Source organism: Thalassophryne amazonica, chromosome 20 (assembly GCF_902500255.1).
Source record: "Thalassophryne amazonica chromosome 20, fThaAma1.1, whole genome shotgun sequence".
Taxonomy (NCBI): Eukaryota; Metazoa; Chordata; class Actinopteri; order Batrachoidiformes; family Batrachoididae; genus Thalassophryne; species Thalassophryne amazonica.
Window position 1 is genome coordinate 30,218,343 of NC_047122.1, and position 27,509 is coordinate 30,245,851.

General features: G+C 43.6%; 2 protein-coding genes across 2 annotated transcripts; one reads left to right on the forward strand and one right to left on the reverse strand.

Annotated features, from left to right (window-relative positions):
* Window positions 1-933: 933 nt before the first annotated feature.
* Window positions 934-23,341, reverse strand: psmb2 (proteasome 20S subunit beta 2). The gene is made up of 6 exons (XM_034160915.1): window positions 23,128-23,341; window positions 20,856-20,978; window positions 20,337-20,407; window positions 1,467-1,629; window positions 1,246-1,295; window positions 934-1,149 (listed from the first exon to the last, which is right to left on the reverse strand). Exons 1-6 carry the CDS (start codon window positions 23,216-23,218, stop codon window positions 1,048-1,050), a joined length of 600 nt encoding a protein of 199 aa, XP_034016806.1. The 5' UTR covers window positions 23,219-23,341; the 3' UTR covers window positions 934-1,047.
* A 399-nt stretch (window positions 23,342-23,740) lies between these two features.
* On the forward strand, window positions 23,741-25,960 carry cdca5 (cell division cycle associated 5). The gene is made up of 2 exons (XM_034161345.1): window positions 23,741-25,317; window positions 25,419-25,960. The coding sequence occupies exon 1, from the start codon at window positions 23,867-23,869 to the stop codon at window positions 24,596-24,598; it is 732 nt and encodes a 243-aa protein (XP_034017236.1). The 5' UTR covers window positions 23,741-23,866; the 3' UTR covers window positions 24,599-25,317; window positions 25,419-25,960.
* The last annotated feature ends 1,549 nt before the right edge of the window (window positions 25,961-27,509 follow it).

Genomic DNA, 27,509 nt, shown 5'->3' on the forward strand with positions numbered 1-27,509 from the left:
ATATTTTTGTCAGTTGACTGATTTATTCATCAACTTATTGTTTTTGCTTTAATTTTCCACACAGTTCAGGTTGCATAGATGCAGGCGGGGCTCCAGCGGAGGCCCGAGGAGCCGCCGCCGCCGCCACCAGCTGCAGCCCTGAACACTATACCCGGGAGAACCCCGGCGCTCAACATACCAAACACCTCAGCTCCCACCAGCCCATCTGTTCTGCGCTCCTCACGCCGACCTCCTCTCACTCTCCTTCACTTTATTTGACCAGAAGACGGCATTCACTCCTTTCCAGGGACTCCACACCAGCGCGCCTTCCTACCTGACATATTCCCGCCTTTCTCTCCTCCCATCTCATTACCCTCCTGCATCAAATCCCTTCATCTCCTGCTCCATAATCCAACTCCCCCCTCTCCCCCCTCTATCTGACACTCAGCGGGACCGCGCTCCATCTTTCTGTGTGCCTCCAGGCAAACATATGCTGCTCTTCTTGTCAGATTCCGGTGTGTTTGAGTGAAGAGGGATTGTTTAATGTTTATTAATCACCTGTCTGCGTTGGAAAGAGGAGATGGTGATACGGCTTCACGTACGCGCGTGCACACACACAAGGTCTGTCGGTAAGACGCTTCCAAAACAGGCCGATTTATCAACTGTGTGTGCTCACACCCGGCTGGAAAACCCAAACTGATGCAGGAAAACTACAGAACCTAAATCAACAGTAAACATTAAAATCTTCCATAACTTGTCTATGAGTCTAATCTACATCAGGGCTGATCAAAAGGATTATTTTTTAATTTCAATTACACTTAAAAGTCTTTTTTATTTCACGTGCACATTACCCAGATGCACAGCCTGTGAGGACGCGTAAAAGCACACAGCTGGAAGCCTGTTCCGCTCCTCGGGACAGCCACGTGACGAGAAAACACCACAGGGACAAAGAGCCTCGACTTGAATAGTGTGTCACTTTTTATTGGAATAAAAAGGGCGAGGAGGTCACTGGTACAAAAAAACAAAAAAAAAACAAAAACGAGGACGTGAGGGCTGGTAGTTAAGCGGTCACTTGGCGCCAACGGTGAGCTTCTCCAGGTCATGGATGCCCTCCTTGTCAATCAAACGGACGGTGAAGGAGGGAAGGTTGAGGATGAAACGCCTGTTCAGCTGGAGCAGGAAAAAAAATATAAAAGCTCAGTCAGTGTTTAAACAGTCATCATTACTGTTTTACAAATGATTTAGGAATAAACTATCTGAACTCACTTCCTCCACACACTTCTTCAACAGATCCACTGCTTCATCTCGGGTCAGATCTGGAACCAAAACAAAGAAATAAGAAGACTGTATTGCAGGGACACACCAACAAGTGGAAAACCTTTTTATTTACTGTGTGCTTTAAAATGACATTAAACTATATGTACTATACCACACTTGTCTCACAGCACCTTTAGCTCGCATACTGATAATAAAAGTGTCTGACGGACCTGGTCTGTAGTAGCGGTCCATAATGGAGAGGGTGAGGAACGCGCCGTAGCCATGGGCAGCAAAGGGGGCTTTGGCCAGGGAAGACAGATAGTCCATGTAAAAGAGTCCAGGGCCGTCGGTGTCATCGTAGCCCGCCAGCAAAAGGTTCACATGATATGGCGTCTAGACAGCGAGGATGAGAAGGAGGATAAGGGTGAAGAGTTAGCCAGAGACACAAATCGATGAAACTCAGTATGAGCAGTCGACATCCAAATGTTTGTTCAGCAACCAAACAAACCTACAACCTTTTTTTCTTTTTTAAACTTCAGAACCATATACTTGAAAATCTATATATTAAAAGCCAAGTGGCCTCTGTGTGTGTGTGTGCGTGCATTTAACTTCTATCACAGAGAAACTTGGGAGAGCTGACATTTGCTGTTTGGTATGCTTATGTAATCTGGGTCAAGGATGAATGCAGCGAAAACAAAGTTAATAGGACCAATATTTTTTGAGAAATTAGGGATATTAGGTAACAACGGTGAACAATGGATGTTGATATTCTCACGAATCAGTCCCTGGTAAAGCCCTGGTCAGACTGAATAATAAAGCCATGAATAATGAGCCATGTACAGATTTGTCAGAAATTTCAGTGATTATTCATATAATGAGCCACACATATGATGTTCTTCTGAAGGAATTGCATGAAACAAATGTTAAAAAGGCTACAGGGCTTTCTCAGAGTGGAACCTGCTCTGTTGCACATAGTCTGTCCTGTCCTTGTTGCCACCAGATACTCAGATAATGGGCCTCCAACAGCCTCGTAATCACCACAAACGTCCCTCTAACATCCTCGTAGTACCTCGTACACAAACTGCCCTGCGCTATTTTGGTAAATTTTGAACTTCTTGAAATTAGCATATAATTTCATTGGGCAGATAATAACATTATTGGCCCACCTATGGTGAGCCATTACAGAGTATCAGTACCCATGCAAGCCATGCTAACCTCCAGGGAGCACCTTAGTCAGTGATAAATACAGGTTTGTTTTTGAGAAGATTTACAGTGAGCGAGTGGATGCGTTGACATTTCGACGTGTCAAGCAAATGGCGTAAAACTATTACAATACAAACATCCAAGGCTAAGAAGACAAAGAAGAAAAAGTAGGGTCATTTACACAAAGTCATCAATGCGAATGTCTTGACTGGAGAGAAGATTGTGATATCAACACAAAAAACATTACAGAGGAGATTGCAGCGGTCATTGTCTGACATCTTCGATGTGCTGTAAAAATTGTTAGTGTTGGACCAGCAGTCACAGCCACCCTTCATCATCTCACATCTCTGTTCCCCTAGAAAGTCACACAAACGCAAACAATTCACAAGTGACTGCACCTCTAAACTTTTGAACGTAAAACTCTCCTTCTCGACGAATCTGAAACAATTAGCACCTGATTATCTATGCCGATTTTTCGACTTAGATGCTTGGACTGATGTACGCAGTGTTCACAACAACAAGACATGAAGAATGGTGAGCGAGAGACGCGTGGTGAAAGTGAGAGAATTTTTTGTGGTTGGGGGGGTGTAGTGATGGGAGAGAAAAGGTGAAAGGGCATGTCACAGGACAGAGGAGGTGTGTCACAGTGGGGACTGGAGTGTCACTGGCAGTGTGACATCTGCTGGGAGTCAGCACCCCCATTGCTCCCGCCATGGTGTCCTCCCTCCTCATCCTTTCCCTCACCTCCCCCTGTGCCCTGGAGTAGCGCCAGGGCTCATTAAAAACTTCTGAAGTCGTTTCTCTTGCCCCCACACCCTCCCCCCTTTTAAATTACATCTTTTACGCTTCCAGCCTCTTCTCTTCCTCCCAAACACTCATTTTCTCTCTTCACTGTCGCGAGTCGCTATAACGTAAAAAAAACCCCCCCCAAAAAAACACATTAAAAACAAGACCGTTTGTGGATTACAGAAGAACTTTGAGGCCTAAACTCTTACAAAAAGAGGCTGAAGTCAGCGGAAAGAAGCAAAATAAAACACTGCATCGTTTCTGGTGAAGGCGGTGAGGTGAGATCAGGTGGGTTCGAGTCATATGTCGTGATCTACACGCCTGCACTCGTTTCGCTGTACGTCTGTGACTAAGGTGAGTGTGAGGAGTGCCACTAGGGCAATGCTGATCTCTACATTCCCTGTGGGACGAGTCTTTGTACGCGTGTTAATGGCACTTGTGCATGTATGTGAGAAACTGTTTGTGAGTGTGCACACTGGGCGTGAATCTCAGGATGCGTATCTTTGTGTGTTTTAACTCCTCTGTGAGCCTGCGAGCGCCCCACTGGTGCCTCCCCCCAACCACCAAACACCTGCCTCAGTGGTTACAATGTAACAATAATACTGACTTGACATCAAAATAACCTTCCTTTCCCATGTCACCTCGGCAGCGCCTTGTTAACCAGCCACCTGAACTCGCACTTACGCTCACGTGCAAACATTCATGTTTTACCCCCACCCCGCTGCGACTGTTGTGCCACTGAATTAAAGCATCACCTGCACACTGCCAGATCAAAAAAAAAAAAAAAAAAAAAAAAAAAACGCTGCACGAGCATCGCATATCTGCGAGTGGAATGCCGGTGACAAAGCATCTGAATCAAAAAACATCTAACTATGACAAAATAAGAAGCTTCTGTTGTAAACAGTCCACACAAACTCATTCCAAAACTCCCCCTCGCGTTCCAGCACTTCCTCTCTTCGTCCCTCCCTCTGTTCTCCCCCCTCCCTCCCTTCCTCTCCCTTTTTTTTTGCACTTTGCTCCAGGGCATGTTCCCTTTATTGGCATTTCTCTTCAATCTGCTGTATTAATTGTTCATCTGTGCAGGAGCAGGGGAGCTGCACACAATATGGCACCAGTAATTATTTGTGCCCGTATACAAAATATTTTACAAACCCATATGGGGCCAGCTGTAACTCACCAAGCACAGAGGCTAACTGTTGCTGCTGTCTTACAGATCACTGGGGAGAAGGGGGAAAAGAAAAAAAAAAAAACCTTCCCTTTTCTTGTCTCTTGTAATGCCTAAATTAAAATATTTTGTTGGGGGTTATGATAGATCACCAGTGGGCGAAAATGTAGCCAAAACATACTTATTTTGAAGATGCAGAACAAAAATTTGAGCTAGCGTAACACGATTTATCCACAAAAATATCAGGCAATTAATTAGTCACTGTAATCATCCTGACTTCGCTCTCAAACAGCCCCGCCTACTTATAAACTGTTCAATCAGTTTATATTTTGTGCAGACACCATATTTCACTCTCACAGCAGAAGCTAAACTTATGTTAGTTTGGTGCAGAGTTTGGCGTTCAGCTTTTCAGAGTTCTAATGCTGTAAGAACTCTGTATACTCCTTGGCATAGCTTGTTACAAGTTGGAACAGCTTGGATAAACTTGTACAAGTTTTGAACAGGTACAAAATTTTCCAAAAGCAAAATCTGACTCTAAACTACGTAATTCCTGTTAACTCATACTCACCTCAGGAGAGCTCAGAGTAACTCAGAGTAAGTGTTGTGTGGGCCGCTGAAGAGGAGGTACTGCTGGCCCACCACCACCAGAGGGCGCCCTGTCTGGAGTGCGGGCTCCAGGCACCAGAGGGCGCTGCCGCCTCACAGGAGCAGCCGGGGTGACAGCTGTCACTTATCGCCTACGACAGCTGTCACCAATCATCTGATCAGCAGGGGTATATCAGCAGGACGACATCTCCACCTCTTTGCCGAGATATCGCTCTACCTAGAAGGTACCGTACTCAGCCGACTGTGTTCTTTGACATTAACCCTTTGTTACTTTTTGTGTGTTAAATAGCAAACATTCTTCCAACGAGAGGTGGAGGTGGTTTTCCCGCCATACGGGTTGCTGGGTGCAAACGCACCCACATTTAACTGTTTTTGTTCCTCGCCAGCAGTACCAGATCCGACACGCGGAGGCAGTGGCCACCTGGGAGTTCGGGACTTGGCGGCTCCAGTATTCCCGGGGTTCGGTGGCGGAGGAAATCGTGTGGTTCCGGTTCTGCTTTTGACAGACGTCTCTTATCTTCGAGCCTGCCCACGTGACACATTTTTGTGAATTGACTTCTTTGTCTATTGTTGTAAATCCGTTGTGTTTGTTGTGCTTATTCACAACAGTAAAGTGTTGTTATTTGACTTCCTCCATTGTCCGTTCATTTGCGCCCCCTGTTGTGGGTCCGTGTTCCTACACTTTCACAACAGGATATCTCGGCCAACGTCATGGACCCCGAGGGGCGTCAACCGGCTGTTGAACGGCCAATGGAAGAGCAGGGCGCACAGGCATCTGCAGGAGGAATGATCGGTGAGTTGCAGCGAATCCTCACCGCTTTTACGGCTCGTTTGGATCTAATGACCGAGCAGAACGTCCTCCTTAACCGCAGGGTGGAGGCTCTCGCCGCGCAGGTGGAAGCGCGCCCTCAGGGCGCTGCTGCGGCTCCCCCTCCTGTCGATCCTGTGCGCAACAGTGACGTTCCACAGGTCGTTCAACGACCCCTCCCACCTTCCCCTGACCAACGCCCGCCACTAGAAACTGGGTTAGGGGTGGGCCAAAACATTCACGTGGGACATACCCATATTGCCACACGACTCCCAGTGACAATCCTTTATGAGGATTTAACCCTGAAGGCCCCAGCACTGGTGGACACGGGCTCTGAAGGGAATCTGCTAGACAGCAGATGGGCCAGGGAAGTAGGGCTCCCTCTGGTGGCGCTTACCTCGCCTGTGCAGGTGCGGGCACTAGATGGCTCCCTACTCCCTCTAATCACACATAATACAGCACCAGTAACTCTGGTGGTGTCAGGAAACCACCGGGAGAAGATCGAGTTTTTTGTGACTCCTGCCACCTCCCGTGTGATTCTCGGGTTCCCGTGGATGTTAAAACACAATCCCCGGATCGATTGGCCGTCCGGGGTAGTGGTTCAGTGGAGCGAGACCTGCCATCGGGTATGCTTAGGTTCCTCGGTTCCTCCCGGTTCCCAGGCTAAGGAGGAGGTGAGAGTCCCGCCCAATCTTGGGACGGTGCCGGTGGAGTACCATGACCTTGTGGATGTGTTCAGTAAGGATCTGGCGCTCACCCTTCCCCCGCACCGTCCGTACGATTGTGCCATTGATTTGGTTCCAGGCGTTGAGTTCCCGTCCAGCAGGCTGTACAACCTCTCACGACCTGAGCGCGAATCAATGGAGACCTACATCCGGGACTCTTTAGCCGCCGGGTTGATCCGGAATTCCACCTCCCCGATGGGTGCAGGTTTCTTTTTGTGGGTAAAAAAGACAGCGGACTTCGTCCATGCATTGATTATAGGGGGCTGAACGAAATCACGGTTCGTAATCGATACCCGTTGCCCTTGTTGGATTCAGTGTTCACGCCCCTGCATGGAGCCCAGATATTCACTAAGCTAGATCTTAGAAATGCGTATCACCTGGTTCGGATCCGGAAGGGAGACGAGTGGAAGACGGCATTTAACACCCCCTTAGGTCACTTTGAGTACCTGGTCATGCCGTTCGGCCTCACAAACGCCCCCGCGACGTTCCAAGCATTAGTTAATGATGTCTTGCGGGATTTCCTGCACCGATTCGTCTTCGTATATCTAGACGATATACTCATCTTTTCTCCGGATCCTGAGACTCATGTCCGGCATGTACGTCAGGTCCTGCAGCGGTTGTTGGAGAACCGGCTGTTTGTGAAGGGCGAGAAGTGTGAGTTTCACCGCACCTCTTTGTCCTTCCTGGGGTTTATCATCTCCCCCAACTCCGTCGCTCCTGATCCGGCCAAGGTTGCGGCGGTGAGAGACTGGCCCCAACCCACCAGCCGTAGGAAGCTGCAACAGTTCCTCGGCTTTGCGAATTTCTACAGGAGGTTTATTAAGGGCTACAGTCAGGTAGTTAGCCCCCTGACAGCCCTGACCTCACCAAAAGTTCCCTTCACCTGGTCGGATCGGTGCGATGCCGCGTTCAAGGAGTTGAAACGGCGCTTCTCGTCTGCACCTGTTCTGGTGCAGCCCGATCCTAGTCGCCAGTTTGTGGTTGAGGTGGACGCCTCGGACTCAGGGATAGGAGCCGTGCTATCCCAGAGCGGAAAGGCCGATAAGGTCCTTTACCCGTGTGCCTATTTTTCCCACAGGTTGACCCCGGCCGAACGGAACTATGACGTCGGCAATCGAGAACTCCTTGCGGTGAAAGAGGCTCTTGAAGAGTGGAGACATCTGTTGGAGGGAACGTCCGTGCCATTCACGGTTTTCACTGACCACCAGAACCTGGAGTATATCAGGACCGCCAAGCGGCTGAACCCCAGGCAAGCCCGCTGGTCACTGTTCTTCGGCCGTTTTGACTTCCGGATCACCTACCGTCCCGGGACCAAAAACCAGAGATCGGATGCCTTGTCCCGGGTACATGAAGACGAAGTCAAAACGGAGTTGTCGGATCCACCGGAACCTATCATCCCGGAGTCCGCTATCGTGGCCACCCTCACCTGGGACGTAGAGAAAACCATCCGGGAGGCCCTGGCACGGAGCCCGGATCCCAGAACTGGGCCGAAAAACAAGCTTTACGTCCCACCAGAGGCCAGGGCTGCAGTCCTGGACTTCTGTCATGGCTCCAAGTTCTCCTGTCATCCAGGGGTGCGTAGGACCGTGGCAGTTGTCCGGCAGCGCTTCTGGTGGGCGTCCCTGGAGGCCGACGTCCGGGATTATATCCAGGCCTGCACCACCTGCGCCAGGGGCAAGGCTGACCACCGCAGGGCATCGGGACTGCTCCAGCCGCTGCCTGTGCCTCATCGCCCCTGGTCCCACATCGGCCTGGATTTTGTCACGGGCCTCCCGCCGTCCCAGGGCAACACCACCATCCTCACGATAGTGGACCGATTCTCCAAGGCGGCCCACTTCGTGGCCCTACCGAAGCTCCCGACTGCCCAGGAGACAGTGGACCTCCTGGTCCACCACGTCGTCCGGCTGCATGGGATTCCAACAGACATCGTCTCCGATCGCGGTCCCCAGTTCTCCTCGCAAGTCTGGAGGAGCTTCTGCCGGGAACTGGGGGCCACGGTGAGTCTCTCGTCCGGGTATCATCCTCAGACCAACGGGCAAGCAGAACGGGTCAATCAGGAGGTGGAACAGGCCCTGCGCTGCGTGACGGCCGCGCACCCGGCGGCCTGGAGTACCCATTTGGCCTGGATCGAGTATGCCCATAACAGCCAGGTGTCTTCAGCCACCGGCCTCTCCCCTTTTGAGGTGTGTCTGGGGTATCAGCCCCCGTTGTTTCCGGTGGTTGAGGGAGAGGTCGGTGTGCCCTCGGTCCAGGCCCACCTGCGGAAGTGCCGTCGGGTGTGGCGCGCCGCCCGTTCTGCTTTGCTAAAGGCCCGGACGAGGGCAAAAGCCCATGCAGACTGTCGGCGGACCCCAGCCCCTGCGTATCGGCCAGGGCAGGAGGTGTGGTTGTCCACAAAGGACATTCCCCTGAAAGTGGACTCCCCCAAACTACAGGACCGTTACATCGGTCCCTTCAAAATCCTTAAGGTCATCAGTCCAGCAGTGAATCCGCAGTGAGGCCGGAAGCTGAAGCCTCACTGCGGATTCATCCTGTTTTCCATGTGTCCCGGATAAAGCCACGTCATACCTCACCCCTCTGTGCTCTGGGTCCGGCGCCGCCTCCTGCCCGGATCATCGATGGCGAGCCGGCTTGGACTGTGCGCCGGCTCTTGGATGTCCGTAGGATGGGCCGGGGCTTCCAGTAGTTGGTGGACTGGGAGGGGTACGGACCCGAAGAACGCTCCTGGGTGAAGAGGCGCTTCATCCTGGACCCGGCCCTCCTGGCCGATTTCTACCGCCGCCACCCGGACAAGCCTGGTCGGGCGCCAGGAGGTGCCCGTTGAGGGGGGGGTCCTGTTGTGTGGGCCGCTGAAGAGGAGGTACTGCTGGCCCACCACCACCAGAGGGCGCCCTGTCTGGAGTGCGGGTTCCAGGCACCAGAGGGCGCTGCCGCCTCACAGGAACAGCCGGGGTGACAGCTGTCACTTATCGCCTACGACAGCTGTCACCAATCATCTGATCAGCAGGGGTATATCAGCAGGACGACATCTCCACCTCTTTGCCGAGATATCGCTCTACCTAGAAGGTACCGTACTCAGCCGACTGTGTTCTTTGACATTAACCCTTTGTTACTTTTTGTGCGTTAAATAGCAGACATTCTTCCAACGAGAGGTGGAGGTGGTTTTCCCGCCATACGGGTTGCTGGGTGCAAACGCACCCACATTTAACTGTTTTTGTTCCTCGCCAGCAGTACCAGATCCGACACGCGGAGGCAGTGGCCACCTGGGAGTTCGGGACTTGGCGGCTCCAGTATTCCCGGGGTTCGGTGGCGGAGGAAATCGTGTGGTTCCGGTTCTGCTTTGGACAGACGTCTCTTATCTTCGAGCCTCCCCACGTGACACATTTTTGTGAATTGACTTCTTTGTCTATTGTTGTAAATCCGTTGTGTTTGTTGTGCTTATTCACAACAGTAAAGTGTTGTTATTTGACTTCCTCCATTGTCCGTTCATTTGCGCCCCCTGTTGTGGGTCCGTGTTCCTACACTTTCACAACAGTAAGACTGGTGCAACTCTACGTAAAAAAAACTCCTATACATCCAATACTCGGTTTTTCCAACAAATACTGAGAAGTATCCTCCATTACATACATTATGCTGAGTTGCTAATTTGGAAAACTGTACGCCAAACTCTATGTGAGAGCGACTGCAACCCCAAAATGGGGAAGTTGTAACAGATACAGCGCAAATCGGCTTCAGTTTCTGCCACGTATGACATCTGCTTTACACTACTGTTACAAATTTAAAATACAAAATGTTTTTTCCTTTTAGGTCTTTACCTTAAATATATAAGAAACAGAACCTTGTTCATTTTCAAACTCTGTCTTTCCAACATTTGATGCATAAATCTATCATCTATTTTGCACCTCCAACAGCAAAAACTGTTACACAATATTGTGAAGATGACATTAGTTCATGTGCAATTACATATTAATTGCCTACCAGTTTAATATACATTTACCTTCCACACAATGTTTTATGGAAATATGTTACAATACACAAGTCAGTAAAATAAAGCAAATACAGGTGGATACTGTGGCTGTATGACCTTAAAACGTTGGTGTGTTTTTTAGTGCCAGCTTTGTGGTGAATTTTATGTGCATCATTACTGATATACATGCACCAGCGGAAGCCTCAGGTGATTGTGCTTACCGCTACTTTTTTCTCTTTCCCTACTCTCCATCTCCCTTCCTGTATCATCTCAAAAGCTCGAGTGAATGCAGTCCTCCTGAGGTGAGTAGAGGGCCCACTTATTTTTGTGGTCAGTCAGCTGCTAAGTACACAGTTGCATGTGAACCATGTTCGTGTATGTTGCGCTGACATGCTTGACTGAGATCAGCTAACTGCATCTCCTGGAGGACAGGGGCCATTGGGGTAAGACATCGCACAGAGAGTACACCACTCGTCTGTAATTTATCCCACAGGAATAACACCATCAGCATGAACAATAAACCTCTGATTAATCTATCAGCTGGCAGTACCGAGCGAGATGTTTCAACACGGCACTGATGTCACAGGATGGTATAAAAGCATATCATATTTACAATCAAGAATTTTCAATGGCTTAATCATATTAATTATTAAAACATTTCAAAAATATCAGCTCATGGCCCAGTTTACCAAACAATAATTTACAAAGGCATTACATATTGAAACAAAATGTGTGAAAACGTTCCTATGTTGTTGCAAGTATGCAATATTCAGTTTTCAGTGGTTTGAATTTTACCCATATTTGTTTTATAGTACACATGTAAGTAAGTCCCTTCAGCTGCTCCCTTGTTTGCACTCAGGGTCGCCACAGCAAATCCAAGGTGGATCTGCATGTTGAACTGGCACAGGTTTTACGCCGGATGCCCTTCCTGATGCAACTCCACATTACATTTCATTATTTTTATGGACAGAATTTCTAGGCGCAGCCAGGGTGTAGAGGGGGTCTGGTTTGGGAACCACAGAATCTCGTCTCTGCTGTTTGCAGACGGTGTGGTTCTGTTGGCTTCGTCAAATCAGGACCTTCAGTGTGCACTGGGGCGGTTTGCAGCCGAGTGTGAAGCGTCTGGGATGAAAATCAGCACCTCCAAATCCGAGGCCATGGTTCTCGACCGGAAAAAGGTGCTTTGCCTTCTTCAGGTCGGTGGAGTGTCCTTGCCTCAAGTGGAGGAGTTTAAGTATCTCGGGGTCTTGTTCACGAGTGAAGGACGGATGGAGCGTGAGATCAATAGACGGATCGGTGCAGCGTCTGCAGTGATGCGGTCGCTGCATCGGACCGTTGTGGTGACGAGAGAGCTGAGTAGGGGGGCAGAGCTCTCGATTTACCGATCGATCTACGTTTCGATCCTCACCTATGGTCATGAGATTTGGCTCATGACCGAAAGAACGAGATCGCGAGTACAAGCAGCCGAGATGAGTTTCCTCATCACTCGGGAGGAGCTCAGAGTCAAGCCGCTGCTCCTCCACGTCGAAAGGAGTCGGTTGAGGTGGCTCGGGCATCTTTTCCGGATGCCCCCTGGACGCCTCGCTGGAGAGGTGTTCCGGGCACATCTCATTGGGAGGAGGCCCAGGGGAAGACCCAGGACACGCTGGAGGGACTACATCTCTCGGCTGGCTTGGGAACGCCTTGGGGTTCCACCGGAGGAGCTGGGGGAGGTATGGGCGGCTTTGTTTGAGCTACTGCCCCCGCGACCCAACTCCGGATAAAGCGGAAGAAACTGGATGGATGGATGTGGCAGGGGTGGGATTTGAACCCGGAACCTTCTGAACTGAAACCATTCGCATTAACCACTTGGCCACCACCCCTGCTCGTTTTATAGTACACATGTGCAATTTCAAAATAAACACCGAACTACAAAAAATAAAATAAAAAGCATATCTGCAATCTTCTACTTATCTTAGCGAACAAAGTGGCTGTGCCTGCAAATCGATAAGGAACAGTTTGAAAAATAAGCAGATGTGTCTCTGAGTTTTGCACTGAAATGGACAGAGGAGATTAAATATTTTACATACGCAAGATGTTCTGCGGGGAGAAAAACATCATAAAACAGGACCTGTTTATACAAGATAATTTGCAAATGTCCGTGTACTCTGGAGGTTGATGAGAAGAGCATAGCTGGAGGAAGGTGTGGGATGCAGAAGAGAAAACTGCTATTGCTTCACTTTCGGAGCACTCCTGAGAACTCAGCATTCGCAAATCCTGCACTCATAAAACCAAATTCGTAACCGTGAGGCAGAAAAATAGAAAAATAACGAAACACTGTCTTGCCGCTCTTGGCAAGATATGAATATAAATGTTTTCCTCCACAACATGCGCAACCTTGACTGAATGATCAAGATGCTGTTGGTCTCTTTGTGTTTGTGTGGATGCTGATTCCTGCTCACTCTCACTCCTGTCTGTGTGCTGTTGTCTCCTACCTGGCAGTTTCCCATGGGGGCACCCCCCCACCCCCCCACCCTCTTCCTGTGTCTCCTATCCCCATTTGACGTGTCCCACATTCCCTTCCTTGGCACACTAATTGTTTTTTGTAATTATTTTCACTATTCTTCTATTGTGACAGACCATGTCTCCACAAATCTTAAACTGGTGCAAGAGATACATGGATGAATAGGTGCAGCGAAGTGGATTTGAGCACAGTGCACTACTGCTACGTATTTGCGTAAACACCAACATAGCCTTTTACAAGTTATTTAGCTTGTGCAATAGCTGGCAGTGTTCATATGATGTGATGTATAATTATGTGCAATAATGTGCAATACTGAGATACGTTACAGCATCTGTTTTTATCTAGTATTTTTTTTCCCCACTATTACGAAAGCATCTTCAGGATCGTAGATCCAGACAAATTTCACTACAGTGACAATAAAGTTCACTGTATTGTAAAAACTTTTAAAGAGTGCTTTGTGCATGTACTTTTGATTCACATCTTATTGACTGTAGCAGTAGAAGTAGAACAACACTGGCTTTAGCCAACTTGAAGCCTAACATCTCCAGTTGATGAAATTACATAAGCATTTTCTGATCTGAGTTTCTTTATGTCATGTTGTTATGCAAATAATAATATTTCAGAGAAGCAGTTTTTCAAAGATGATGTTCTCTCCCCCCATCTATTTTTTTTTAATTTAGGGAATAACCCTGTTGTCTCTGATGACTTGCGGACATTAATGCTGTATTTTACAGTCACAAATTGAGTTTTACGGATATAAAATGAATATTTGTGACTGCAATCCAGAATTAACATCCGCAAATTAGACACAAGGGGTCCAATTCTGTTGTTTGCACGGTTTATTTTTCTGTAAGTGGTCAAAGGGTGTGGTTGGCTCATCAAAGCTTACTGTAGCAACAGCGTCTTCATGCCAAACTGGAAAAGTCTGTGAGCAGACCCACATATTTCTCCATCTTGTCAATTGCACTGAGTAATTCTGTATCAGAATCCACATCAATACTTTTGCATGGTATCTTAAATTCACCCATTTAGGCATCATCGTCGCTGCACTAGTTTCTCTCCCTCTCAGCTGACAGCTCCATTATTGACATTTGCGGAAACAAATGTAATTGGATTAGAATTTACTGTTAAGGCCTTGTAATGCTATCAAAATAAAGTTCAAAAAGAATTTAGTTAGTATACACAGCAGACTGACCTAAAGTGTCTGAAATGTTCAAAGATTTAATCAAACTACACCCACATTTAGGCCTTGTCCACATGGAAAAAGGTTTAGGTGCATCCACATAAGTTTTGTATAGTACTGGTGTTAGGTTCACACGAAAATGGCATTTTCGGTGGCCGAAAACTATACTTTTTGAAAACTGGTCCCAGAGTGGATAAATCTGAAAACTCCACCTTGGCATCTTTGTCTGGATGAGCAACACGCAGTTTTTCTGAAACAATGTCATAGTTCCACCTCTCCAACCTCAGCCACTTACAATGAATGACATGTTGTTGTTAGTGTAATTTAATGTTGTTGTTTTTTGTTTGTTTGTTTTGTGGATAATTAATGGGATTTTATTTTGTCACAAGCAGAATGCTCAAGAGATGACTGATGGCTGTGATGACCGCTGATCATGACTAAATGGAGCGCTGTCATATGAATAACATAACTGCAGAAAGGACTTTCAGCTTTTAAAATAAGTTAATTTTTCTTTTTGGCAGTATAAAGTGCTGGCATCCTCTGGTTTAGGCTGAGAAATGCACCCAGAGCAGACAAACATCGAGGGACTTCTTTAAAAACCCTGCTTTTATTCACAACTATTTCCATGATAAGAAATAAAAGTATTTCCAGATGTCATCTTCCAAAATATGGGTTTCTTGTGTGGATAACAGTTTTTGTAAGGCTGATGATGATGAATCCAGTTGAAACGACGCAACAGGTCAGACTAAGACTTTATGTTTACTCCGTGTGTGAATGATTTTAATATTTGAAACAGTGTAAGTCGGAATTGTATAAATGGTCGCGTGACAACTTCACTGAACAGAAATATAGGGTCTGTAGCTGTTATACTGCATCTTAGTATTTATGTGGACCATCCTAAATAAAGACACATTTTATTATTATTATTATTAGTCAGTCTGCTGCTTTGTAGTGTAGCTTTAGCTTCTGCTGTTACAATGATTAGCTCTTACACCATCTGTGAAAGCATTATAATACCACATAAAGGCTTGGCATATGTACTACATACAACATTTTCAGCCTTTTTTGTGCTTTCATGTGGATGCAGATAAATGTTGAAACAGTGCTGTGTTTATAGAACATTATTCTAAAACAACAGAGAAAAGGACTGTATTAGGATAGTGCCGTATGCATGTGGACAAGGCTTTAACCAGATCTACTGCAATATTTTACAGGTTCTGTTCCAGACCAGCCCTAACTTTGGGGAAAAGAGTAAAGTTGGAGCACAATCTTATACAGGAGTGAGCATATAGGCAGGATTGTACAGAAGTACATAATGTATGAGATGGGGATGTACTGCCTAACTTTGTGCATGCTCTCAACTTCTGCAGCTTGATTTGTGTGCATTTCATCATGACGCCTATTGCAAGGTGTTACAATCAGGCACAGAGGTGTACACACGCACACACATTTGTACTTATGACACAGACTTGTACTCATGGGCCACTCATGAGTCGCCACATACTGCAGTGTTATATGTCCACCTTATGCAACATTCGGATCATAAAAATCAGAGATCCATAAAGATGAGGGACACACAATCTGCTGTCGTGACCCCAGAACATAAGCAGTGAAAATAAAGAATAGACAAGCAAGCCAGATTGGACCCAAATGTTGTTGCTACTAATAATACCTTGTTCATCAATGTATAAAAGATGCAATGCATCCAAAAATGGCCACCAAAAGGGCTGCCATTATGAAATTATTCAAGTTTTAGTTTGATTTTACATCGTCTTTTCCAAGATGTGCTTTACAATGATTCCTCACAGTCACTCATTCATACGCGCACACAAAAACACAATGATGTCAGCATGCTGTATCCAAGGAACAACTTGAAGATTAAGCACCTTGCTCAAAACCTGTTGTGCTGCTCCTGAACCTTCCTTAATTGCTAAAAGGGGCGAAGTGTCATCGTAATGTGTATGTGGTACTTTGGTGATACATAATATTTCACTGTGCAGTGTGTAGCAGTCTTAAGTCTGTCAGCAAGTTCTTGTGACTGTACTCTAAAGCTGGCTCCTTATTAGGTGACTTTAAAATTCTAGTGGAAACCTAAATTTTCAGTCATGTCTTAAGAGAAAAGATCATTATTTCCACAAGCACCAAGCATTGCAAAAAAGGATAATCAATAAACAATCCAGATCAGACAAATCAGTAACTTATGTCAAAAGCTTAATAAAAACTGAAATGCAATAACTACATCTGATAAAGTGGTATAGTTAATTTCACTAAGTATTACGGCCAACAGGTTTATATAATGAGGGTGAAAGCACTTTTGGTTTTACTTGAACTTCACTAAACTTATTTTAAGTAAAGATGAACAAAAGGTCAAAATACAAACACCCAGGAAGCAGGTATAGGAGCTGGGCTGGAGCATAACAGGTGCTGTCAAGTCCCAAAGGGACATGACCCTGTGATCCTTCAGTCAAAAAAAAAAAGAAAAAAGAAAAAGACCTGACTGCCAAAATGTAAACATTTTCCAGAACGCAGACATGTTAAAATTATAATACAAACCAGTATAACTGAAAGAGAATGCCTAGTTGTCTGTAATTTACTGAACATGTTATTTAGATAATTTTATAATAATAATATAATAATTTAGATAACCACAAATGAGTTACCAAAAGAGGCTTTTCTGTTATCGTGCCCCTGTTCTGTGGAATGATCTCCCTGTATCAATAAAACAGTCAGATTCTGTGGAGGCTTTCAAGTCCAGACTTGAGATGCACTTATTTTCCCTTTCGTATGGCTAGCATACTGGTATAGTATAGTTCTATGCTTTTCACTCTTTTAATTAATTTTATTAGTAAACGGAGTGTGCCGCAACCTCTCGCTCTCTCTCCTGGCAACATTTCCTGTATATTCATTTTGTGATTTGTTCTGTAATTTGTGTCTGTAGCATGGCCCAAGCAGAGGGTCACCCCTTTGAGTCTGGTCTGCTTGAGGTTTCTTCCTCAGAGGGAGTTTTTCCCCTTACCACTGTTGCTCTGGGGGTTAGTAAGGTTAGACCTTACTTGTGAGAAGTGCCTTGAGGCAACTCTGTTGTGATTTGGCACTATATAAATGATAATAAATTGAAAAAAAGAAAAAAAAAAAAAAGAAGAAAATTTATAATTAAAATGGATGTCAACTTTTGCAGACTGTTAAAGACATTTCTTTCAACATAAACACAAAGTGATAATTCCACAAGAATTCTGCTGTGACAAGCCTAAAATGGGCAAACCTTTGGGTTGGTCCATAAAATGGCATCACGGCAGCTTTGTGTTATAGTGTGAAATTATGAGGGTCAAAGACAAAAATGGGCCCTCAAGCCTGAGCTATTATTTGTTGGTTACGATTATAGTCACAGAATTCATCATACTGCTCACTAAAACAGACCAATTTCCATGAGGTGTGGGCAAAAAATAAATAAATAAAAACTAATGCCAATATTTTATGAAAACCTGGTGGCTATTTAATGGGCCGACAGTAAAGGACAACAGGAATCATACAAACAATGGCAAATTTTAAACAGACATGCTTTACAAAGCCAAATAAAAACTACAAAACAACCCCTCTAGACTTTGTGGTATTTTATAGTCTTACTATTCAAATATGCCAATTTTAAAATCAGTCATTAAAACAACTTTTCATTTGATGCCCCACGACAGTGTAGTTTATTAGATCCACAGAGACAGCACATTATTTTTACTCTTTGTAGGTATGAACAACTAGGAACTTGAGGAAAAAGACTGCTGTCAAAGTACAATATTTTAGCTCATTAAAAAAATAAAAAGGGATCATTCCCTATGAACTCAACTAAAGTCCAGAAATCGCCCACAGTCACTGACTTAGATTTGTCTTTAAAAAATGGGTTGGTGCCGCTACATGTATAATGAACATGTGCAAAGTTTTAGGTGGAGGCTCTTAAGGGTTTCTGAACTATGGGCCTTTTAAAAAAGGTTTGTTGCACCTATTTCTGACACTCACGAATCGCATGTGTTCTCAAGTAGCCACTTTTGGATGCCAATATCTCTGAAACAAGCAAATATATCTGGCTGAAATGAGCTTTCCTGGGTAATTTGGACCCAGGCTTTCAGATTCTGTTATCTCTTCTAGGTTCTCAGTTATTGCCCTCCACAGTGGTGATGTTTTAATGTGCAAAAATGGAAAAATCCATTTTCAGAGGGCCATTATCAGTCTAAAATCATTTACAACAGGCTATGGATGCTGGATTCCTTCAATTTGAAGACTGTACTGTCTGCAGGAGGGAGCTTAACTCTGCAATGGTCTTAATTTAGAACTTATGGAACTCTTAAAATGGTTCCGGTTTAAAAATAAATAAACAAGCACACTTTTTGACAAATTTTTGACTGGCAAATTCACCACGTGGGCAACTACCTATGGTCATGGAATGTTTTAGCCATAATTGCACAAATCTTACAATCATTTCCTAAAAAAACAAATAAATAAATAAAAACCCTGCTTGTTTTCTCACTTCCTTTTTATTGTTTGTTTTTAAGTCAACCTTTTCGTCCTGTGACCCCTAATGTCAAGCATGGAGTGTCAATATTTTTTACATGTATTCCTTCACCAGCTCAGACAAAAGTGGACAGTACCTACTCTCTAACTAGTCCTAAATTGGTAATAATATGGAGATCCGGGTACCATACTGGTGAAACATATGAGTTCATAGTCTGAATGATAGCAATTGCTTTTGAATTAATGTTGTGTCATGAGGAGAAAGCTGATAAAATTTTGCACTTTGTCACTGGAGCTCAGATGCAGACATAACACATATTATTTTCTGGAATGGCACCCAGCAGGGATTGTGGTGATCACAAGCAGGCCATGAGAGAGCTGCAGTCTTCGACTGCTTCATGAAGTTGATGAACACGTTGCTATTTTCATTTGATAGCACAACAATGCAACCTACAAACCACTCCTTATCATAAATGCATGAAACATATTTTCCTGGCTGTAATTCAGCATCATCCACCTCAGATGCGGCCTGCTCGGTGTCAACATCAGTAAAATGAACATCAGCTGATATCTGTTCCATTTATAATGAGTTTGCTGAAATTGGGATAAAGGAATGGTGGGACCTTGTACCAAATAACTTGCCTGCCTTTTTAATCTTGGTGGCAAGTCAAAAAATTTTCATTTTGGATGACATCAGCCATTGATATGTATAAAACGTGACTCCCTGAATGTTGGCATGTGACCAGAAAATCTCATTACAAGTAAAAAAAGGTGATCACAAGCCTTGAAAATCAAGAGAATGAAAATGCTAATCAGATTATCCCTTTAACTACTGTAACTCCCTGTAGTGTGACAGCGGTCACAGGATGAAAGAGGTCAACATTTGAAAAAAAAAATTAAATATGAAGGTGAGAAAACAAGCTGACGCTTTGAGCAAAGGATTGTAATGTATGAATAATTATGTAGAAAAAGTTTCATGACCATGGGTAGTTGCCCACATGATGAATTTGCCAGTCAAAAATGGTTCAATTTTGTTTTTTTTTAAGATGGAAATTTTTTAGAGTCCAATAACTTCTAACTTAAGATGTTTGCAGAGTCAGGTTCCCTCCTGCAAACAGACCTGTCCTCAAATTGAAGGAATCCAGCATCAATAGTCTGTTGTAAATGATTGTAGACTGACATGAGCCCCCTGAAAATGTATTTTTCCATTTTCACAGGTAAAATATTCACCACTTTGGAGACTAGTAACTCAGAAACTAGATAAGATAGGCCTTTCCTGACAACAGAATCTGAAAGCCTGGGCCAAAATTACCCAGGAAAGCAAATTTGAGCCAGAAACTTTTGCTTGTATCAGACATCGGAAGCCAAAATTGGCTACACATGAGCAAATGGAATTCAAGAGTGTCAAAAACAGGCACAACACCCCTTTTTAAAGGCCCGTAGTTCGGAAACCCTTAAGAGTTTCCACCTACAATTTTGCACATGTTCATTATATATGTAGAGACACAAACACAATTTAGTTTTTGCCAAATCTGAATTGGTCACCATGGGACCTCAAGTTGAGTTCATATGGAATAACCCATAAATAAATAAAGAAAACTGTTCTTTGTTGTATTTTATTGTATTTAATTTTGAGTGCAGTCAGTCTAGTTACCCTGCTCCGAAGGTAGTCTGCAAGGTTCTTTCGTGTAAAGTTTGCTGCTGCTGCTGGACTGAGTTCGTAACCTGGGGGAGAAATAATATATAATGAATAAAATTAAGAAATAAAAAGGTTGAGACATACAAAGTACAGCAATACAAGCATAGCCTTGCCATTAAATGAGTTCACTTTGACTTTCAAACATACAGCTCATTTACAATCAAGTTTCTTCACAGTGGTGACATTCTGATCACACATTATTGTTCATCTACGAGGAGCTGGGTGATAATTGTCATAGTAATTTCAACACCCAAGATTAATCTGTTCTGAACATGTTCAAAACCTCAGAGGTTGGGCGTACAACTGAGCTAAAGACAAATAAATAAAAATAAATCATGTGATCAACTAAAATAAATTTTGTCACCACATACGGCTACTCGATGAATCTCTCTAATTATATAGTGAAACTAGACAAGACAGAGAAGAGAAAGAGAGAAATATGCCATGCATGGGCATAACCAAACATCTCCTTACCATTCCTCATTTTGTAGAGCTGGACATTTTTCTGGACGTACTCAGCAAATTGTACTGTATCTCCCGCTTCTCCAACACACAGCAGCAAAATCTTCTCACTCAGTTTAAACATCTTGTCATAGTCTGTAAAACACAGCAGTTGTAATAAGATTTTAGCTCCGAAACAATCCATCCACTTGCTGACCGAAAAAATTATTATTATGATTAGGCATAATAAGGCTGGTACCACATAAAAAAAAATGCCTCATTGTTTCTAGGTTGACCAACAATTGCATCTCAGAAAAACACAATATCATGAAAATTCAATATGTATTTTTTTAGTTATTTCAGAAATTTTAGTTTATGTGTAATAAGTCCGGAAAATGTAAAATTTTCACTTTCTGAAATAACTGACAAAAAAAAAAAAAAAATTATTATTGTTTTTTTTTTTTTTTAGATGTACTTGCAATGTTTGTTGTCATGATAAATGTTTTTGTTTTGGTTATGTCTCCAATTAATCTTTTAGGTTAAAAAATAATGTTGGACAATTGCTATAAATGTCCATCATAATTTGCAATATAACAAGACGCCTTCAAAGTAAAACAGAACCCAAACATATGCCGTTGAACTACCACTGAACCATTTTACCTTAAATGGTAAATGGACTGCATTATATAGTGCTTTTCCATCTGCATCAGACACTCAAAGTGCTTTACAATTATGCTTCACATTCACCCCGATGTCAGGGTGCTGCCATACAAGGCGCTCACTACACACCGGGAGCAATAGAGGATTAAAGGCCTTGCCCAAGGGCCCTGAGTGATTTTCCAGTCAGGTGGGGATTTGAAACCATGATCTTCTGGACTCAAGCCCAACACCTTAACCACTAGACCATCACCTCCCCACCTACCTTAAATGTAGCATTGGTTTTGAGCCATTTAAAACCAGATCATTGACTGCTAATATCTTTGAGATGTACAATTATTCACTAATTTATCAACCACTGGGCTCTGTTTAAACCGCTACATGACTATCTTTTATATAATGGCTGTGTGGATCCTTGTCCTTTGATTGGTGCTTTGTATGTCATGTGACATGGATTATTCGTTCCACTTACCATGCAAATTTGGTTCCATACATTTTATACCATTGCATGCTATGAACCCTGCCCACGCACACACTAGTGGGGGCGGGGTTTAGCTAAGCATGGCAGAATTTGTTTTGCTGATGGACAACGATTTGAACGAGCTCACTGACGGTGCTAATTCCTCTAAGTAACACACACACACACAGACACAAAAACAAATCCACCAAGTCATAAGCCATCTGGAGGCATGAAGTGGAGGCGGGAAGTACCTGTTTTTCCAAGTTGACTGAGAACAATTTTGGACTGCCATTTAAAGTTCTTGTTGGATTGTTGATGTCAAAGCGGTAGTGACACACCAAAATGTAAGTCCCTTTTCTGTTGTTTACAAATTAATATAATATCAAATGACAAGGATCTATTTTAGCCGTTATATAAAACAAATAATGTTTTTACATTCTTTCAATGGAACTAATTGAATTTGGTGAAAGCTGGAACATACCATTCAACTCAGCTTCACTTCATTGAATGGAACACTTGTACCACTCATAAACCTTCATTATTTGTATAATAATTATCGATATATTTTGAAGGTGATCATGTACATAAAATGCAAAATGTAAGACACACAGACAGTACATTTCGTCGTAAGTAGGTACATGCAAAATTTCGAGGATAAAAAAAAAAAAAAAATTCCATTGTGATCATCAAATAAAAACACAATTACTAAAACGAAAATGGGATTAAATAAACTCTTTAAATAAACTCTTAATATTAAATAATAATTTGTTTCGGCTGAAGCGTAGAATGTTTAACTTTTAAAATGAAAATTGAATCAATACCACGACGTGAAACGTAAAATCAGCAATGACTTTCACTTTCACAATTCTGCTTTAACACCTTGTGCTAACCTTGCTCCCCCACCCCACCCTACCAAAATTTCGAAAGTTGCACTTATTTATTTATTTTTTACTTTGTAATAAATCAAAACAGGGAAAAAGTTGTAATAATTATGTTATATGTTTAGCATTAGCATTGGAATGTGGTGGTCCGGGGTGGTAAGTGTTGTTACATTTAGTTAATTCACATAGCTACACATTATTGTATTTTCACTAAAATAGGCTTTAATAATCTCTGTCTGATAACCCAATTTAATTAGAATAAACTCCTCGCTAAAATACGGCTAACGCTAACAGTGCTAAAACATACCGTGTTTCATTTGAATGATGCTGCTAGCTGCGACATTATCGGCGGCGACAAGTACAAAGTCTGGCCCCTGAATCCCGATTAAATACTCCATTCTGTAAAAACTGTACTAGCCAAATATAAGAAATAAAGTAGCTTGACAAAAAAACCCCGATAAGTCTGTTCACATTACACAGCAAAACTGTAGCAGGCGCAAGCTATGACGTCACAGGGAAACACGTTTCGTCTTTTCCACGCGCCACAGAGGGTGAGTTGCCACGTTCGTTTATAATACGCAACTTCTTTTAAGAGGCTTGCGCGAGCATTGGTTTCCCCAGTGCAGCCTCCTCAAATGTATAATGTCGGTGTTGCAGTGTCATTTGGCTTCCCACAGACTCCAAATGATTACAGTTTGATATGCTCTTCATGTGTTAAGCGGGCCTTATCAATAATATAATAAATATCCCCAAAGCGCTTCACATTAAGGTATACGTAAAATGTACTCTGCATCACGCCCTGTGACCCTTGGATATATAATATAATATAATATAATATAATATAATATAATATAATATAATATAATATAATATAATATAATGGGAACTGTGGGAGCTTGTTTACCCCGCGAGATTTGGCAACATTGGTTACAGGCGGGCAATTTGAGCGGACTTCGTTGTCGCTGAGGTGTCGTTCGCTGTGGCTGCTGTAGTTATTGTATTTACAAACGAAACGGTTCCGTATTTTTCACCCAGAGGAGGTCAGCATGAATGAAGCAGCGTCTGGGGCTCCGATGGCGGAGTGTGATAACCTTCAGAGGAGACGTTCGCCGCGCCTGAGTTCTCTTCAGGCTAAAAGTTTTAGCAACATGGCGCCTGCGATTACTATTAAACGCTCCATCACCGTGAGGAAAATTGCACCCAGGAAAACAGCCGCACTCACGGAGCACAACAAGGAGAACACACCGAGAGTATCGGACCCCAGCCGACAGAAAGAGACGAAGGTTTCTACTCCGAGTCCTCCTGAATGCAGAGTGACGCCCCTGAAGGAGCAGGCCGCTGTTCTGGCTTTTTCGCCGCCTGTTTCCTGCTCCCAGCAGCCGGCGGTGGACGCACAGGATGCGGCTTGGTCGCAGAAGGTGCGCCGCTCCTACAGCAGGCTCAGCGACAAGTCATTTAACGACTCCCGTGAGAATATGTTCGGCTTTGAGAAGCTCCAAACCCCTGAGGTCGGCCGCAGAGACAGGCAGTCCAGGTCCGGTCTGGAGGCTTCTGGCTGCTTATCCAGACTGGCCTCTTTCACGTCCTTGCTGGAGGCGGATGACTCTGCGTCAGTGTTCCCTGAGCCGGATCCCAACATCCCTGGAGTGGCCGTGGTAAAAGAGAAGAAGAGGAGGAGGAAGGTCCAGCAGATTGACACCGCTGAGCTGGACGCCTTGGCTGCCAGGATGAACGCAGAGTTTGAAGAGGCAGAAGGTTTTGAGCTGGTGGTGGAGTAGGAGAAGGAGATGCTGTAAAACTAAAGAAACTTAACACCAGCATGTTTTTGTTGCTGGTATCCTGAAAAACTGAATGTGAGTGGTTTGATGAAATAATTGTGAGCTGTTTCAAGAACTGATTGCTTGTGCAAATTCAGTTTTTATTAACTGTCTTTTACAGTTAGAGGATCCTTGGGGACCCCTGGAGTGACTGTCAAAAAAAAAAAAAAAAATCCTCAGATGAGGAGCGGCACTTGCATTGTGATTTGTGAGGTAACATAAACTGTGACATTTTGGGCATGTGTTTTTTCTGGCCGTGATTCAACACACAGGCCTCGCCGTTGAAGGGCTGAGCAACTGGAAAAGGCCAAGGGGAGTCGCTCACATTTCACCTTGCTCCAACAGGTAGATGGCTACTTTCGAGCGGTGGCAATGAACCGGTTGCCTGGATGATTGCCCCGCCCAGGAACCTAGCTATTTTTCTGCATTGTGGTGGATGTAGTGACATGATACCAAAGTGGGCTCCCAGATCTGACCCGATCTTTTAGTGTAAAATGATATTGGTCTCGCAATTCTGTGTCTGTTTATACACTGTCCTGATGTAAGACAAATTTAGGCCTGAAATGGCTCATTTTACACTTTTCTTCACATGACAAAAAGTCCAGATATGGACTTTTTTGTGCTGGGAGACATGCCCACTGAGCTTGCCTGGATATATAGACATGCCCCTTCTGTCAGAGGTATGTCCAACACCAGCTCGTGTACATTTAATATTTTGTTTTCTTAAAGTGTCACTTCATTGTCTGTTTTATTCATGGCTGTACTTTTTTTTTTTTTTAAGACACCTGGTGAATGATGTCCACTTCATACTGAGCAGGTGTACTGCCATGACCGTGCGATCAGCAGCAAAGCTTCATGAATCACATGCAAACAAAAGGCCTACTTGACATGACCCACTGTGTCAGCATTCCTGTTAACTTTGATATATAATCAAATAACTACAATTTATGTTAAAACATTCCAACATGATCCATAATAGGAGGTTCAGTGGTCCTCATCTATACCTATTAGCCATAAAATTCCACAGCTGGATATGCAGTAGTTGTTATGCAGTTAGTGATGGAAATTTTGTAGACTTACTCACTGACTGCCTGATTCTTATATCTGTCCTTGTCCTGCTAATCAACAGAAGTAAAATGTCAATCTCTAACTTGTTCCGTTTTCTTGCTTGAACATGATGTCTTTGCTCATTCTTTTCTCTTATTTGAGATAAAGTGGTTGCAAGTTTGGAAGACTGGTTTTAGCATTTTAAGCTTCTTTGAACACACATTATCTTTCTTAAACTAGTTTAAGAAAGATAATATCTTTAAAGTACTTTAAACATTAAAAAAGAATTGGACCTCCCCAGTTATAAATTGTCAACGGTGGTTTAAACACAGTTCAAACCATTCTACCACACCATTCTTTAAACTGGATGAACACTCCCCAACTTGAAGAAACTAGGTTTAACTTGTTTAAAACCATCCACATATCTTTGTTGGTTTATGTGCAGATCATCAGATGGCATCGTGAGTTTGAAGAAATTGTTCAAGGTATCCTCATTCCACACTTTTGTAATATTCATTATATCGATCAAGTAACAGTGAACAAATAAGAAAATGTTTCAGTTGCAGCTGTAATTACAGCATTTCAGTTCTGTTCAGTGTAAACTCATGGAGATCTTTAAATGTTTTGGTACTCGAAATATAAAGTTTTGTGTGTATAGTTTGTTTTACTTATAAATTGTGATTGGTTTATATTTTGCTCAGTTAAATGATTTTTGTTAATACATGTGATTTAAATGTTATAGTTGTCAATAGTTGTCATGTTTACTTTCAAAATTAACATTGCTACTATAAATAAAGCTTAGGACATGTTTCCATTCAGTCTATTTAAAAAATGCAGCATTAATGATATGATTCTTAAAGCCACAGCACGAACAATTTAGGAGTGTTTCTTGCCACAAATGGAATATAGCATTCATAATCATCTGTTCATTGGGGTTTAATTGCCTGCAACAATGAATTGGTGTGTGGAGGGTTTTTCTAGAGTCTCCTTACGTGAAATCTTACCCCAATTGGGGAGCGTCTCATTTGAGTGCGGGTGCCAAAGGGGTAAAATATGATGCATGGGATATAATTTCTCTACTTCCGGGGGGAAATGCACAGCATTTTCAATGGCTTTTTGGGCATATTACATGCAAAGTGAAAATGCAAAGAGAAGGTGACAATGCTGTGGGAAAGTGGACGTGTGTTGCGGTTTGTTTATGACCTGGAGCACAAACGTGTCGAGGCGGCGTTTCAGGTGAGAGAACAGCTAGTCTGGTTAGCTGTGTAGTTAACACTTACCGACACCATCTGCCTCATCTTTTCTTCTCCACTGGGAACCAGGAAAAAAAAATAGTTTTCATCTGCATCAGACGCTCAAAGCGCTTTACAATAATGCCTCACATTCACCCTGATGTGAGGGTGCTGCCATACAAGGCGCTCACTACACACGGGGAACAATAGGGGATTAAAGACCTTGCCCAAGGGCACTTAGTGATTTCCCAGTCAGGCTGGGATTTGAACCAAGGAGCTTCTGCTCTCAAGCCCAATGCCTTAACCACTAGACCATCACCTCCCATCATAGTGGAGGAAAAAAGCACATTTGATATTTTATTTAAATTAGATACATGACAAACTATTTAAATCTGCTTTTCTCAATCCAGCAAAATCCTATAATGGGAATTTGTCCAATTTTTTACCTGACTGTTTCTACGGCAGCGAGCGATGTCCCCGAGAACACATGCTGGGTTTAGCTTCATCATATCATGGACACATTTTGACTAAAATTGAAGTTGTTCAGTGGAGTGAAAAGTATGGAACCAAATGAATAGTAATTGAAGACAAAA

What these genes read in the sequence shown, in the direction of transcription:
- psmb2 (XM_034160915.1), bottom strand. Translation starts at nt 23,218, where the DNA reads ATGGAGTATTTAATCGGGATTCAGGGGCCAGACTTTGTACTTGTCGCC. An exon ending in GCTCTACAAAATGAGGAATG is followed by an intron (nt 20,408 to 20,855) that starts GTAAGGAGATGT and finishes TTTCTCCCCCAG; the next exon opens with GTTACGAACTCAGTCCAGCA. An exon ending in GGACCGCTACTACAGACCAG is followed by an intron (nt 1,296 to 1,466) that starts GTCCGTCAGACA and finishes TTTTGGTTCCAG; the next exon opens with ATCTGACCCGAGATGAAGCA.
- cdca5 (XM_034161345.1), top strand. Translation starts at nt 23,867, where the DNA reads ATGAATGAAGCAGCGTCTGGGGCTCCGATGGCGGAGTGTGATAACCTT.